At 35.6% G+C, this 17,341-nt stretch overlaps 1 protein-coding gene across 1 annotated transcript in view; it reads left to right on the top strand.

Annotated features, from left to right (window-relative positions):
• Positions 1–17,341, top strand: part of LOC131038426 (nuclear-pore anchor) — a 134,254-nt gene that overhangs the window by 91,164 nt on the left and 25,749 nt on the right. Inside the window, exons 37-45 of the mRNA XM_057970860.2 lie at positions 8,504–8,617; positions 8,717–8,794; positions 8,946–9,095; positions 9,192–9,263; positions 9,633–9,788; positions 9,873–9,926; positions 10,272–10,344; positions 10,440–10,567; positions 10,922–11,050. Coding sequence (XP_057826843.2) covers positions 8,504–8,617; positions 8,717–8,794; positions 8,946–9,095; positions 9,192–9,263; positions 9,633–9,788; positions 9,873–9,926; positions 10,272–10,344; positions 10,440–10,567; positions 10,922–11,050 — 954 coding nt within the window. The remainder of the gene's footprint in view (positions 1–8,503; positions 8,618–8,716; positions 8,795–8,945; positions 9,096–9,191; positions 9,264–9,632; positions 9,789–9,872; positions 9,927–10,271; positions 10,345–10,439; positions 10,568–10,921; positions 11,051–17,341) is intronic.

The following is a 17,341-nucleotide window of genomic DNA, read 5'->3' as shown; positions in this document are numbered from 1 at the left end:
AAAACATTGCCCCTTTAGGGGACATTGCAACAACGTTGATCAATGGATAATTTCTTGCAACTTTCCATGGATGAGATACAATGGGCACCTCTGAATAAATCCATGAATCCTTGGTGTGCTTCAAGGAGTCCTCTACATGTTTCACCTCTTTCTCCAATAAGGAAATACACACCTTCACATAACTTGGGCCCTTGAATCCCTTTGGAGCCTCATTAATTGATCTCACATTTTTTTGCCAATAAGGTGAGCGAACTACATTAAATGCCAATCCATAAGCATAGATGCATTAAGCTATGTCTTGCTCGACAATTTGTCTGCCCTCATTTTGAAATGATGTTTTCAATTGACCCTTTGCTCTCTTATGTGACAAAATAGGATGTTCTTGAGGATTATACTAGAATGGATGGACCTTTGTATGGTCAAGATTGAGATGTGATGGAGAGGTCAAATTTGCCTTTTTGGCATTAAAAAACAATTGAAAAAAATCAAGAAAATAATCTTTTTTTGCCAAATTCTTGACGGGTTCTGTAAAATACTCCGATATTCGTCCTGTGTTCTTCTTGGTTCAGCAGGGACGAACCCATAGTGTTTGGTTTGGACCCTATCTGAACCTAGTGAGAACCGGACCCTAGGGGAACCTGACTGGGGCCTAGGGGGTCCTAAGGAAGAACCCGGTAACTTAGCTTTAGATTCATGCAAGAATTTAGTAGATTTCAAACTATTTGGATGTTCAAATTAAGACTATATCGGTGATTTCTAATGTTGGAAATATACTTATTATTTATTGATGAATTTAGGACAAAAAATCATCACTTGGAACTCAAAGAAGCGTATGTTTTTGAGAATGCCCATAACGTATGCCACATCACACTCATGCCAAGTATATCCAGACATGGTCGTACCTAAAGAAGCCGAGCACCAAAAAGTAACAAAAAAACATTTTTTATTTATTTTTGCATCCAAAAACCCTAGACATATTGTAATGTCCCTTCCTTAGGCATCCTAGACTTTGGAGGAGGTTGGCCTACTATTAGGGTCCCATAGGTCAACAAGGTGGTTTGGGGACCCAATTGGGGGTTTTGGAGCTTTACGGGCCTTCCAGATTGGAGTTTTGTAGTTGCATTCATGATTAAAATTGAAATACTCGGGTTGGCCTTATGTGAATATTAACAGAGAAACATAAGATGAATAGTAAAAGTGCCCCTGTCCTAGTAACTTAGTTGTTTTTAAAAGGGGGCCAAGTTCACAATGAGGAATTAGACCCTCAAGGATATTTTATGCATTTTAAGGCCAAATAGTAACCCCAAAATAGATAATAAGGCATTTTGTCTATCATTTGGATTCATTCTTATACCTCTATTTTCATATCAGCAGCTTGCATGAGGGTTTCAGCAGCTTGGGACTTCCAGGAACACCAACTCTCTGGAAGAATTGGAGGATTTGGACGAAAACCCATCCTTTGGGTGGCAGTTTCCATTAGTATTCATCTTCAATGTGCATTTGGCAGCCTTCTTTGGGGATTTTTGAGCAGATCTATCAGTTTGAGGGCAGGTTTTCTACAATTAGATGCACAATTTCAGCTAGCCGTCTCAATTTGGGAAGAAGGGTATCGAACCCTAGGGTGTATTTAGGGTTTTAACATTTATTGGAGCTGATTTCTATATTTCTATCGGCTGGAAATTTACATCAGGCTTATGAGTTCATGTTAATGTTATGTACATTGCTCTTTTGAGCAAATGAAAGTTCCTCAATTGCCTTCTTTATGTGTTATGCATTATGTTAGATTAAATCAGATTTTTTTTAATGTAATATTCAAGAATCTTGCATAAAACTTCAAAACCAGACAAACCCCATCCAAATATACGCTGGCCAAAGATCAGTAAATAAACATTGCACATAACCTCCTAATTTGGATCAGATTGGGGATCTTTCACATATATCTTAATCCTTTTGATGTTTGATGAAGATTAAAGACAATTGTTATTTTTGATTGTCATTGTATGTGTGTGTGTGCTTTACAATTTTGTACACTTGTGTGTGTGCGTGTCTATGTCTAGGCCTTTAGTAATATTGTTTTAAGGTGTCTTGGAGATAGATGGTGCCAATAGAGGGCAAGTCACCTTATGTGTTTGGAATGTGTCTATAGAACAAACAAAAACATTAAATTTCTAAAGAACATGAAGATTTAACTTATACGCATCCACACAATATTTTGGATATTCGGGATGAGTGTATAGGCCTTTAAGAATATTTTTTTTAAGGTGTCTTTGAAAGGTCTTTGAAGGTAGTAAGCTTATATGGTTGGAGCTATATAGTGGCAGTACATAGCAAATCACCTTATGTGTTTGGATTTTTCTGCACATTGAGTTTTCCAAGGTAAACTTCTTAGTTATCCTGTCTTCTTGTGGTGTTCTCATTTCATGTTTGTTCCAATTGATGGATGCAATGAACTCTTTAATTTACAACACTTGAACCCCTCATGAGTAAGGTCATATTCGTTTTTATTTAAGCACTCATAAGAGGACAATTATAAGGAATCGTTGGGTTTTGTGTTGACAAATTCTCTATGAAATATCTATACTAGTTAAAGCATAAATTTGGTATTTGTGCGGTTTTATTCCTTTGAAATTTGTCGTTTTCTTGTAGTGTAACTAGTTTGGAAATTGATGCCATTCATTATAACTTTTTATCCGTTGTGGCACAAGATATCCAACAGAAAGTAGAGTACAGAAGTGTAAAGCATGACCAAAGAAGAAGAAAGGATACCCACAATATTATGGAGCAAGATTTATGAATTTGGATAATATTGTTGTAGTCAATCCATGGGTAAGTTGAAATCTTTGATGAGCAAGCTAGATGTTCTTTAGAAATCATCAAAATACATGTGGATATTGCTCACAAACCTCCACGAGGGATGCTGCACCTCAATTAGAATAGGGTGTGTGCTCTCAAATCCCCCTTACTTAATAGGATCTTGTCATTTGATTATATTGAGAGAGGGTGACAAGGTATTAGGATATTACTTGGGTGTGCTGAATTAGATTTTATTGTCTCACAACTTGCCCAAATACTCTATAGATGACATAGCTTCTACATATGACTTGGCTATGGAAGTGGCATTATAGCTCATTGTGGTTCAAACAAAAATGAACCAAATGTTAGACTTTGAGATGAAGAGCAATATGAAAATTATTGAATATAATTTTAATTTTCATTGTGTATTGACTAGTGTCACAAGACTCAGATTCTCTTTGGAGTCGACAAGCTGATTTTTGACTTAATGCCTAGACTCGACGTAGAATCAGCAAATTGAAAAACCTATGAAATTCAAAGATATTTAATGATTTAAAACTTTTTGCATGCATCCTTTAATTAATAAACCTTAAAGACACATTAACATCCTCAAATAGAAGCTAATTTGATCATATACACAAGTGTACATTGATTACCAAAGTATAAAACAAATTTTAGTTGAAGAGAATAACACATTTAGATATATAAATATTGTGAAATGTATACAAAACTCATGGAATATGAAATCTATGATATAAAAAGTACAAAACAAATATCAAAACAAAAACCTAGAAGTCTATAACTTAGAGGAGACTACATCACTTAACCATCTTACATGGGGGTCTAGGATAGGTCCTAGATGATGATGCAACAATGATATATGCCTTTGCCTTTGCGTCTTTGTCCACTTTTCCAATCCAATCAAGGTCCTCATCACTAAAGATATGATACCGATTCTTAATGATCTAATCTAATTTGGATCAACCTCGTCTAGTGCGACGGGGGTGATAATTCACTGTTCAAAATTTGTCTATGGGAAATGCAATGATTGTAATGAACATAATCTAGATCATTCAACCTTTGTATTGATAGTCTATTGTGCTTCCTAGAGTGTATGTGCTCAAACATACTTCAACTTCGCTCATAACCTGAAGCATTGCAGGGTTGGCTAAATAGTCGAATTGCAATATTTTAAATTTTAATATTTCATCATAATGTAAAGAGGAAACATATTAATTATTGAAATTAGATTCACTTTGCATATATCTCGTGCAAAGAGATCTCCATGTGGAAGTCTAAAGATCTCAATCTCAATGACTTTGTGCTCCAATAGTAGAATTAGGCCTCATTTGCCCTATGATTGTGTAGAGCCCACTTAGAACCTCTTCGTTTGCCTTGAAATCAAAGCAATAATGGAATGCCTGATTGAGAAAGTAGTTAACTACTTGTAGGGGCTTGTGAAGCTGGATTTGCTATCATCTATGAATGATTATCCAAATAGGGTGATACATATCCTCAACTCCCACATAAGTAAATCTAATGGCATTTTTGGCAATACCTAAACCTTGATATATGTAGTGCATTGCGAGCTCCTTCCCATTAGAAACTCGTAGAAGAACTACCAAAGGCTGCATGGACTACAATTATTGTGAAACTTTAACATACGTGTGAAGAAAAATAGGTGAATAAAGAAAAAATATTATGTAGAATTAGATTAACCTCTACAATCTCTGCAGTTAGTATTTAGAAGCTTTGCTCATATAAAATATAATTAGCCACATCAACCCTTGCATTGGTCTTAGCATATGACGAGGATGTCCACTCGTCAATACCAAATATGTGGCTCAAAGCTCCTTTATCTTGAAGCATTGATTGTAATGTGATAAAATTTGTTGCAAACCAGGTTTTTCTAGGATTAGCCAACTCCTTCCCTGCGAATTACCTTATTAGGTCGAGGACCTATGTATGGTTTTTCTAATATGAGCTCAAGCCAATGAGCAGCATAAGGAGTCGAGGAAAATGATGTGTTTCTATTTATGAGTAGTCTACCTGTAGTGACATAATTTGCTGCATTATTTGTAACTAATTGCAGTACATTATCCTCAACACACCTCAGCCCAGATTCCCTCGAAAGGTGCACAACGCAATTCGACACTTTTTGTGTTTCTCGAAGCATCAATAGATTTTATGAACGCTATGCCACTTGAGAAAGAAACAAAATGAATGATCCAATGAAGTATAAATTGAAAATCTTAATCATTAAATAAATGCATCTCAGGAAGTACAATCGCTTGAGGAAGAAAACAGAAAATCTAGTAATGTTTTTTTTTTCTATCCATCTAACCTTTAGTCATGATGGTCCGACCCCTCTTCCTTCATTTCTTTGCTGTTTGTTGATTGTGGCTTTTACATCAGCAACCTTTTGAGACAAATTGGGTCCCTTTATCTTCTCATCAATAGGGCTTTGAACCTCACCTCACAAATAGTAATTTCATCTATCATGTTTTGCTAATAGGGAAACCTGACAAAATTAGACCAAATAGTAAATAAGTATTGTAAAATTGAGATCTTAAATTTGAATTCAACATAGCTATCAAGGCAGATCATTTTCTACCAAATTGGGCATTCAGAAGTAATAAGTGTATCATATTTGCGTGCCTTTTTATAAGTGGTTTGCTATTATAGTTTCATTCCAAGTTTCGTTGAAAGCATTAAGATTGATGCATATTAGTAGTTAAGCAATTTCATAGCCATAAATCTCGTCATTTGTAACAGTTGTAGATCAATATTCTACAAATGGCCATATATATGAGTCTTGTTAGAGCATACATTGATAATGGCATCCATACAAGAGCAACAAGAAGAAATTTATGAATTTCTAACAGTGAAGGGCGGGAAGTTGCAAGTTTGTGTGGATAAGATGATTGATGTTGCTTACATTTGTGGAAGGGTGTGCTTGATTGGCTATGTGTCTCATTAACAAGGTGAAATTGCCAAGTTGTTTTATTTCAAGATTCAAATCAAGATGAGAGTGGTTGATGAGGTTGTTGTAGATGATGTCCGTCTTGATGTGTGTGGTGTGGTTTTCGATAGCCCATATACATGGGTTAGGTAATTAATCTTCTTTAGAAGAGCTATCAAGTTGCATTTTGTCAAAAAGGGGAAATGGCAACATTGATGTATATTTGGTAAGTATGCATGTTCCCTGAAAACTGCTATTCCCTAAAGAATAAATAATTTTGTAAGGAGATTTGTTTTGTTTCTTTTCGGGGTTAAGGAATAGAGGAAGGTAGTTGAATGCCTTCGTTGCAGCAATTTGTGTAACTTTTTAAAGTGCCCAATAAGGTGTGTTTGAATAGGGCTTTTTGGCATGAGATTGAGTTCTTACTTGATTGCCGTCTTCCCCACATTGTCCTTTGTAATTAATCATTATGTGGAAATAATCGAGTTAAAAATCAACTCCAATTTTTGTTTGATCAAGTTTTAACTCAACCTAGCATTGTTGTTTTCGGTTCTCTTATTATTGTTGGAGTAAGAAATATGCTTCACGGAGATTGTGTGTTGATTATAGGGCTTTGAATACAATAAGCATTAGAGACGTGTATCCTCATCTACATTTGTTTATTAATTAGACCAATTTTAGCATGTGAAGTATTTTACAAAGCTGGATTTTTAATCCAAGTATCATCTTCTGAAAGTTAACAAGGAGGAATTATGCAAAACAATATTGATGGCAAGACAAAGTTTGTATGAGTGTCTTTTACTTAGTCTTAGGTTGTGTAAGGCTTTTGGTGTTTTTCGTGAGCCTGATCTATGAAGTATCGAGACCTTTCATTGTTTCTTGTGCCATTGTTTACTTACATGAAAAATGTTTTTTTAGCAATACTTGTGATGAGTTTCTAATGTGTTAAAGCAAGTTTTGCAAGCTTGGAAGGAGAATAAGCTGCTGCTCAACAAAAAGAACATGATTTTGCATAGCAACCACCTTTTTATTTGGGGTTTGTCATTGGCGATGGAGAGTTTAGAATTGATTTAGCAAAAAAGTTCAACCATTTTGAAATGGCCCATGCTTCTAATGTGGCCTGGACAAGGAGTTTTGTAGGGACGATTAAATATTTGAGAAATTATATCAAATTCTTTTGTTGCAATAGCATTGCATTTGCATTTTATAATGGCAAGTTGTAAGGTATCTAGTTAGGCTGCAAATTAAGAAAATTCATTTATTGAGTTGATACAAAAGATTAGGTATTCCATCATTTTGGTACTTTATAACTTGCAAGTAGAATCTGAAATGGACTCTTATTTTGATGTTGGTAGCATGAGAGGCAACTTGTGTTTTTGTAAGAACTTTATCTTATATTTTAGAAACAAGCATGAGAATTACATTGTTGAACTCAAGGATATCTGTGGTCCTTAAGTGCCGGATTCGAAACATTGTTTCCTTTGTTGCTAGCTTGTATGCTTGTTGCAAAAGGAATCAATGGTGGAGATTTGTATCACATGTAAATGCTTTTTACAACTATTATCTTAAGTTAAACATTAAAAAGGAGAGTGGGATAAGTCATGAGGTACGCTCCATGGCCCCAAAACTTTTCTTTGAAGACAGTGTTTCTCCTGATCTATACACTTATAGTTAGAGAGATAAAAAACCTCTGGATCCTTTTCAGAAATTATTACAAAGTTTTATGGCATCTTTTAATCAAGTCTCAAGTGTGATTGTTTTCTAAATATCCTTGTGCAAAGAGTAAGTTTGTTTCTTAAACTAATAGTCTCTCAATGAAATACCCCAACTTTGGATGAAATATGTGGTTATCTATTTGCATCTGAAGAACATAACAGAATCTGTGACGGCATTTTGGACAGGATCCAATTATTTTTGGCAATGTCGATTATTATGTTTCCTGTTTGTAATCAAATTATTTAGTCACTATGAATCATTTGAAGCACCTGCTGATGGCTTGGCCTTGGACAAAAGTCAATCAACCCATTGCCAGTTGTATAAAATCTCAAAAATATGCCAGCTTTATTGTACAGCATTTTGGACAGGATCCAATTATAGTTGGCAATGTGGATTATTATGTTTCCTGTTTCTAATCAGATTTTTTAGTCACTATGAATCATTTGAAGCACCTGCTGATGGCTTGGCCTTGGACAAAAGTCAATCAACACATTGACATTTGTATAAAATCTCAAAAATATGCCAGCTTTAATATTGCACTTATAACAAAATGTTTTGGAGTGGAACAATGGTACAATGAAAAATATCTCTAATTCTGCTTTTAATATTCTAAATGCTGTTTTGAAATCCCAAATCTTCAAAACTGCAAAGCATTTGAAAAAAGACTTTGGTGTTTTGCACGAAAAAGTGTCTATCTTGATAGAGGTCCTAAGTAAAGGATTTTTTGGAGCCACTCGTAGATTACTGTACAATGGATTCATGAGCAAGAAAGGAAAATTAGGGTTACCTAAAATCAAGAAATTGACACTACCCCTTGTTTATGACACAGACATCACATGACTTTTGAACTCTGAAAGCAGCCTCCCTCACTTTACACATATTCTTGCATGCCCTGAATTCTTGTGTGTTTTTGTTTCAAAAGTTGAAGATAGATTGGAGGAAGGGAATGATAATGAATGCTAAACCTTGGGGACCATGAAACAATGTTGATACTAACCTTTGCTGCTGTGTTGTCTCTCTGCTTTTTACTAGCTTGAAAATGCTCTCCAAGCATCTGGAACGATGCAAGCTGCATTGCGTAGAGAACGTGAAAATCATCACACTAATATCTATACAGACGAGGAGTTTAGATCTCTGCAATGCCAGGTATGTATGGGGAGTGCTAATTCTATTCTTATATTTGTGTAAAAAATAAAATTGTATTGGCAGGCTATTCATCTTGAATTGTTGTTGTCTTCTTTATAGGTGACAGAAATGAACTTGTTAAGAGAAAGTAACACACAGCTAAGGGAAGAAAATAAGAGGAATTTTGAGGAATGCCAGGTAAGCTTAATTTAATGCAGTTTTTCATGGTTTTTTTAATTTTTATTTTATAAAGTTAAAGATTGTACCATGTTTATACTGTTCCCTCTTGAAGATTGGGTAAATATGATTTAAATTGATCGATGGGACAATTAAAGCATTTCTGTTGTAGGAATTGCGAGAAAGAGCTCATCAAACACGGTCCACTATTGACCAACTACAGAAGTCTTTGCAAGAGAAAGAAATTGAGCTGGATGCAACACAAAAAGAGTTGGAATTACAGAAAACGGAGATTGGACTTTGGGAAAATAGAGTTTCTAAGGTTTGTAGACCAGCATTATTATAGACAGTACTTGTTATATAGTAGAAGTATGATCTGTTGTTTTTAACAGTTTGGGCTCACTTATTTGGTTATCAGTTGTTGGAAAAGTATAAGACAATTGATCCTGAGGACTATGACCGTGTGAAAACTGAGCTCCAACAACTTCAGGTAACTAAGACTTCAGGGAGGGTCTTCTATTTAATGCAATGGTTTATAAATGAATATAAGTTTTTTTTCGGTGTGGTTTTCTGATAAAAGTTTGTCATTTTTATTGGAATAATACTTTTCAATATACAAAAAGCTATGAAGTGCTCAACAAGTTTTCTTTTATATAAATGAATATAGGTAAAACATGTAAATAATGGGTGCTTAGAAAAGTATAATGTGCCACAGTTTCTTGCATGTTTTAACTCTTATGTTTTTGAGGATTCACAGAAATCCTACTTAATATGAGACCATGGAATTTCAGGTTGGAAAGCATGTTATATAAATTCCTGGTCCTTTTTTTAACTGACTAAAAAATCAATAACCATGCAGGGGAAGTTGGAAGTGACAATATCAGAACTCGAGTTGAGTAAAAAATTGATAGCAGAAAAGCAAGAGAGAATATCTTATTTGGAGGATGAGGTCCTTTCTAAAGATAATAAGTTGACTGAAGTGGAGAAGAAGCTACAGGAAACATCCCAAGCTGAGGTAATTCTTTTAGGTCCAAAATTTGAGGAATATAGTTTTCATATTTGATTGTGTTGACAAAGTGCGATTTGTCTCTTCTTGCAGGCAACAATTAAATTAGAAGCTGAGAAATTGAGAAAGCAATATGTTCAACAAAAGGTAATATATGTTTTTTGTTCTTTCTCCTTTTTGGTTGGATCATATTTGTGTGTTGTCTGATACTAAAAGTTTAGTTCTTTATTACATCTAAAAGAAGGATAATTGATGTCACATTGAAGTAAATTTCATAACAGTTTGAGAATATTTTTTCATTGTGGAAATGATGTTGATTGCTAGCTGGGGATGTGGAACAAATTTTGCTGATGTTATGATGCATTTGAAATAAAATTTTATGCCGCTTTTATTATTGGTACATCTGTTGAGCTTTGGAAGGGTTAGTGAAGTTGTTGAAATTGGGAAAGTGTGATTATCTTAATTAAGGGCTGATTTTAGTTTCATTTGCAGCGAAAAATTGAAGATCTAACAAAGGAGAGACAAGGCCTGTCAAAGCAGATTGATGAGTCCAGATTGAATACTGGTCTTACAAAATCTTCTAATTTTGTTATCTCATATTTGAAATGCCGGATTGTTCAATTTTGCTATGGAAAAGTGAACCAGGATAATTATTTGCAGGGAAAAAAGCCATGGGGGAGCTTTCCAAGCAGCAAGAATCTATTATTCGTCAGGAAATGGCAGCTCAGCATGAGCAGTCTCTAAAGGAGTCTGAAAACAAGTTAAAGGAAAAGGATGTGAGGATACAGGTTAGTTTCAATGAAAAGTAAAAGATCTTTAGCAATTTGAAAGTCTAGTTACATAGCACAACAATTTTACAACCACTGACAATATGTACGTCCATAACTGAAAGAACCTTATCTTAATGCTATTTAGGCATTTCTCCTTTGTAATAGAGATGTTAAATTAAGGAATAAAATCCAAATGAATTATTTATTTATTGAGCTTTACTAATATTAGAGAACTATTTGCATCAACTGTGTTATTCAAAATCAACTGTTAAGATTTTAATTTTAATGGCTGGGTGTAAAGAATTAATTTATGTTTTGACATCACATTTCTTGTTGACATGCTTAAACTTGTCCCATTTTTATATATCACAGATATTAGAGAAAACATTGGAAAGAGAAAGGGAAGAATTGCGTAAGGAAAGAGATGAGAATAAAAGTTTAAAATCTAGGTGTCTCAAAGATCGGAAAGCATTTGTTAATCACGCTCAGAATGTAGTTCAGGTTGGTCTGGTTTCTTCTGTAATCCTCTTAAGCACTATGTTTTTGGCTGGAACTAAAAAATCTAACACTATTTTGTAAGCTAAGAAATGTTATGGATTTTCTGTTTAATCGTTGCATGTTTGAAAGAGAAAAAAATAATTAGATTGCATTGATGTAGTCTTGACTCTAGTTATTCCACAATGGAACACTAATTAGGAATCATAAAAAATTAGATTGCTTTGATGTAGTCTTGACTCTTGTTATTCCACAATGGAACACTAATTAGGAATCATAAAATACTGGTTCAACGAAGTCAGCCAGGGTGTATAAAATAAAATCCAATCCACTGGATTAACCAAGTGAGCTGTAGGAAACCACTTTTGAAATGGTTGCCATATGATATGCATTTATCAACATAAAAATAGCATATAAATTATCTACTCTCCAATGCGTAAAAAATTTGAAGTGGTAGTTGGGCTCTCCACTCTCCCATATAAAGCAAAAAGACTTTTGGATGGCATGCTCAGAAAAAAGTTGGTGGAGGAGCTTAAATGAATACAAGAAACAATGAGAATTAAGCCAATTACTAAATAAATTCATGATAATTAGAAGAAGAAAAGTTGGAGAAACTGTTAAATAAGAGATTGAATTGCCAAATGCGAAGTAATTTAAGAAGACATGTGTAATGTCCCCACTGTGAAATACAATTTAATGATAAATGATAATAATAAAATTAAAATTAAAATATAAAAGAATATAATTAATTTTTAATTAAGTTAGTGAATGGTCAAAGGCATGAAATGAAAAGTTCTGACTCCCGCAAACATGAGATGTAAAAGGAAGAAGAGAACCTCATTCGAGGGGGATAATTTGGGAATCAGAAGTGTTAAATTTAGTACTTTCAGATTGAATAAAACTCAGAAAATTAGAATAAGGTTAATTAGCTTATTGTTTTCCAGACTTAAGCATAATAAAGGAAATGAAATGCAAAAGACAAAACGCAGTTACCCTGGGAAAACCTCCTAGGAGGAAAAACCCAGCCAAAGGATCCTCAGATCTGATTATGATTTTAATTCAACTCAACATTACATATGGTCTGCAGCCTCTTATGAAGTTCGCTGCCTTTAATTATGGATCTGCAGATGTCTTGATGAAGTTCGCTGGCTGCTGTTGAGGATCTGAAGTTCGCTGCCTTTAATTATGGATCTGCAGATGTCTGATGAAGTTCACAGGCTGCTATTGAGGATCTGAAGTTGCCTAATGGAGTTCGCTGTCTACTGCTGCTATCTAGAGTGGTTCGCTGGTTACCAGATCCCTGAATATGAAATTCGCTTTTCACCGAATGTACTTTTCATCTGCTTGAATTGTATTGTGATAATGAGAAGCAAATGTCACATTTATAGGAGACTTATTCCTTTTAACATGTCGGCCTTCTTTTAAACATAATTAATTATATTAATTCCTTATTAGATAGGGTCGGCCCTATCAAGGAGGCGTGAAGGGTTTAATTGAAGTGTGGAACCTTTTTGGGTGCACCGAAAGGTATTGGGCCAGGCCCTATATTAAGGAGGCGGATTCCAATGTTGCCCAAGGCAATTGGAATCCGCCAGCCCTAATTACAACCAACAAGAAGTGCAGAACAGATTTAAATAAGAAGTGCAGATCTGATTGTGAAAGGTTGTGTTCCTTTCTAAGGGCAGAAATAATGAAAAGTTGCACTCCTTCAAAGGGTGCTAATGGTGAAAGGGTGTGTCTCTTGCCAAAGGGCATGCATGATGAAGAGGTGTGACCTCTTCCTCACATTTAGAGGTTTAAAGGAAAGGAATCAAAAACATCCAGTGACATCACTATCAATCAGATCAGATCAGAACTGTTATTAAGCTACAGGCAGTAACATTCTTGTTCTTGGTGATATGCATGGGAATGTGCTTAATATATGAAGTCTGATGAAATTCTTGTGCAGAATTTAATAGTAATATTAATATAGACTGCAATAAGAATGACAGTCATACTTAATTCCATCTACATTAATAAAAGGGGACATTACAACATGGACAGAATACATCTCTACTGAAACTACCAAATGGGAGGATGATTGCAAACAATGAAGACATAAGTGGCTACAACTTTTTACAATAGTTACTTACAAAGAGTGAGGATAGAATAGATTCACAAACAGCCTAAGAATTCATCCTAAGGGTTATGATAAAGGAAGATAATAAAGTCTAAGGAAACCAATATAACTAGAAGATATATGAGGTAAAGCTCTAGGTTATGGTTTCTAAGAAATTTTATTTTACAAAGTTTAAAATGTGGTGTGCTAAAATGTGGTATAGACAATTGTGTAACCAGGAAAAAATATAGTGGTTGTTGAAGAATGAAATGACACATTCTTAGTTACAATTTCCAACAACAAACCATTTTTTTGATGCTTGTTAACTGATTTTGCTTCACAATACTTTGGTCATGCACTCACTTCTTCCATTCCCTGGAGACTGACTATAGGTCCGATCGCCGGAACTAGTATATCCTGCGAAGGGGTTTCTCTAATTAGCCCTACTATTCTTTACCATATTAAATTAGCAAAGATGAAAATGTATCCTTAGAAAGATAGGAGAGGAATGAGTTGGATTTGTAGTATGAACAATAATTTTTTTGATGGAATCTGTATGGTGCACTAAGCAACAAATCCAACTCATAAATGTTTGAAGGAATGATGATAAATATTGATTTAAACAATAGTTATAGGTTCAATTGAGATTTGTTTTGTTAAATGTACTCAACAAATCTAACCTGCTTTAGTAGTGTGTTTAAAGGATCAAGAGCTAGACCAACACACCCTCTAATTCAATCCTTGTTAGTGGAAGTGCTATTTTTGCACACTTGGATGAGGTAAGCTCTAACTTGAATAAAGGCCTGAGATTATGAACTTGTATGATGGTGATATCTCCACACCTTTGGTTACCTCAACAACACCTACTAGGACTACTAGTTTTTAACATGTGTAAGTTCCTAGTTTTTTGTTGAGAATAGTAGAGCCTAGAGGAAATGTAAAGTCGGTTAGTTGCAAAGATGATTGTAGGCATGTGAAACGTAATAAGCCAAGGGTGAGGAAGATGATAGTGTCTGCAGATTTATTATTGTTAATTGCATTCCTTTTTGTACTACTTTGTTTTCTTATTATAGAAAAGGGATGCCCAATGTTGCAGTAGCAACACCTTTGTATGTGGCACTAGAGGAGACAAAACTAATGGCTACTTATGGCTGATAAGAACTATCTTAAGATAAGTATATTAATGGCAGCAATGAAGGCTACATGGGTGTATTATTATCATGGATGGACATACATTATATGCTACCTACTTGTCCATGTCATGTTCACATGTTAGAAGGGGCCTTATTAAGGGAATTTGATTGTTTAGGGAACTACTAGGATTAAAATTTCTAGTTTTAGATCTTGGAAATGCTATTGAGATCAACACTAACAACATGATGCAAGTTGTGATTGATGCAACATGTGTGCAAGACAATTAGGAAGGTGGTTGAAGCTGCATTCAAGCAATAACAAAGTGATTTCTTGAGTGGATTTGCATGAACAAGGCACACAAGGACATTGTTAGGATTGAATAGTTCAAACATGTAGTAGATCTTGTATGAGTGCAAATGCTTATTTGCAATCACTGTTTGTCACATGTTGTACTTTAGTGCTTCTCCATGAATGAGTTTATTAAACCCATTACACCACATTTCTTTTTATGTGAGAAATAATGGAGTTGTGAGAGCCCTTGCGACTAATAATCATGACATATGGGTGGAATTAATTGGTTGAATTGAAGGTAGAGCAGGGTTGGAGGTTGAAGGGAGAGCTGAAGAGAAACACTTTTTTGGTCAAATGGCATATGCACAACCTTTTTCATATCCCTAGTTTTTTATAGGAATTAAACATGCGGAGTTTGACACTCCCAACCTTGGGAAGATATATGAGTGCATTTATAACATGCTTGGGCAAATGAAGGTTGTTCCACAGGAACCCCACCTTGTTCTATGATGAGCACATTGAACTTATCAATCAACGGAGGTGGTAGATTCTCAAACATTCCTTTCTACATGGCTGCCTATGCATTGGACCCAAAGTAGTATGTCATTACGATGATGTACAATAAATATGAAGCTGCCTTGTTAGATAGGTAGATTTTGGAATAGTGGTAGTTGTATGGCCTTTTTGTCATTAATACACATGTTGACCATTTGAGTCTTATTACAAATTTGTGGTTACTATGCTATTGAAAGGAATTGGTCTTATCAATAAGAACAAACTCTAGGAGACCATATCATGGTGGGATGTAGAGGTTCATTAACAAGCAAGAATTGATAGGGAGCAATTGGTGCATGTAGGGTTATTTGGGGCCCTAGTTGACTTTCGGGCTGTGCTTGTTCACCGCAGGCAAACGTCAGGTTGTTGCCTTCCCAACCATAGACGATAAGGTCTTATCGTCACCCCCAAGCACAAGTTCGCTTACTGCGAATTGCATGTATTCATTGTGTGTGAAAGACTACAAGACAATTGAATATATATGAGGTAAGGCTACCTAAAAGAGCTCAAGTCGGCCTTACTGATTTGATACCAAGATTAGGGTCAGTCGTATTTAATTACAAGTTACTTATTTAGGGCCAGACCAATACCTTTATATTAAACATATAAGTTGCACAATTTATGGAGAATTGCTAAGGCTGAAAGGCCAATTAGCAATTCCAAGACTAGGTTGGCCCTCGCTAGGGATCCAACCTAGCTACATGTCAACACTCCCTCTTAGCTAGGGAGGATACTTCCAAATAAGCAAGTCACATCATGGCTGTTCCCATGAAAACCAAATGACGTTCTACATCATGAACTGATATGCATCATGTAATCCACATCTATGATATTCATCAAGCATACCTGAATCAGAAAAATACATCATGGACTTCTTCAATGCTATCCATCTTGCATTGCCCGCAGCGGATGGATCCAAAATCTTACTATGCACACCTGCAACAAGTGAGTATACATACAAAATTATAAATACACATCATGGACTTCTTCCATGATATCCATTTTGCATTGCCCACAGAGGATGGATCCACCTTGCATTGCCTGCAGAGGGTGGAAGAGATCTTTCAACCTTCTCCTTGAGAAGGATAACTACCATCTTGCATTGCCCGCAGAGGATGGCTCCACCTTGCATTGCCCGCAGAGGGTGCAAGAGGATTTTCACCTCAATCTTCTCTTTTAGAGAAGAATACAACACCACCTTGCATTGCTCGCAGAGGGTGGAAGATACAACTAAATGTATCACTGGGGTTGATACTCTCTCTAAACCAAAGCTGTGTTTTCCACAACACCAAGAGTATCTCTAAAATATTCAAACTTAACTCTAGCAAGAGGCCTGCTCATTTGTGCCTATGTATTTCAACTGTATGGCACTTCTTTGTACCATATCTTGAATGAGACTCCACATGCTTTGACTTGTCACGAAACACTGGATTGACAGACATCTTCATACAACTTTGATTGTCACAATGAATGACTGTGGGTTCCCAAAGTTGTCCAAACAAATCAGCAAGAAGTTTATGAAGCCACATTGCTTCTCTAGTGGTAACACTTGCTGCAATATACTCAGCTTCAATTCTGATTATGTATTCAATTCTGAATTGCAACAATACAATGCTTAGCTCAAATCATGTGACTCAGATCTGCACGCTTGAATGAATCAGATCTGCCCCTTTTAATACACCAGGTCTGCACTTCTATATTCACCAGGTCTGCTCTTTCAGTACAACTGAATCTGCATTTTCAAGTTTGCTTCAGCTCTGCAAGTATGAGTCTCTTAGGTCTGCACTTTAATGCACCATCTAACAGCAATAAGGAGCACCACAATTCGCTATATCTTCCTTGGATAAATTCGCCAAGTTCACTGATTATTTTCGCACACCAAGAGGCAGATGAATTTCGCTAAGAGCATGAATGATTGATTGTGTTTAAACTTGTCAAATAGCCTTTATTTATATGGTGCATATGCCCTTTTAAGTCAGCTTATTTACATATATATTTTGGCGCCAATTTGATTTGAGTGTGGCGTGTTCATTATAGGGCTGGCCCTATTTAGGAACACGCTATCTTCTTTGGCGAGAAGGGTCCAACACTACACGTTACCCTTTGGCAAAAGGGCCTAGCCCTTTAGGGATTCGGAAGTTGCCTTAGGCAATCCGAATCCCCCTTTTCTTAGCCTAGTTACAAACAACACTCCCTCTTAACTAGGGAAGAAAAAGAAT

Source organism: Cryptomeria japonica, chromosome 8, assembly GCF_030272615.1.
Source record: "Cryptomeria japonica chromosome 8, Sugi_1.0, whole genome shotgun sequence".
Taxonomy (NCBI): domain Eukaryota; kingdom Viridiplantae; phylum Streptophyta; class Pinopsida; order Cupressales; family Cupressaceae; genus Cryptomeria; species Cryptomeria japonica.
The sequence above is the reverse complement of the archived record's forward strand: the minus strand, read 5'-3'. Positions and strand labels throughout refer to the sequence as shown.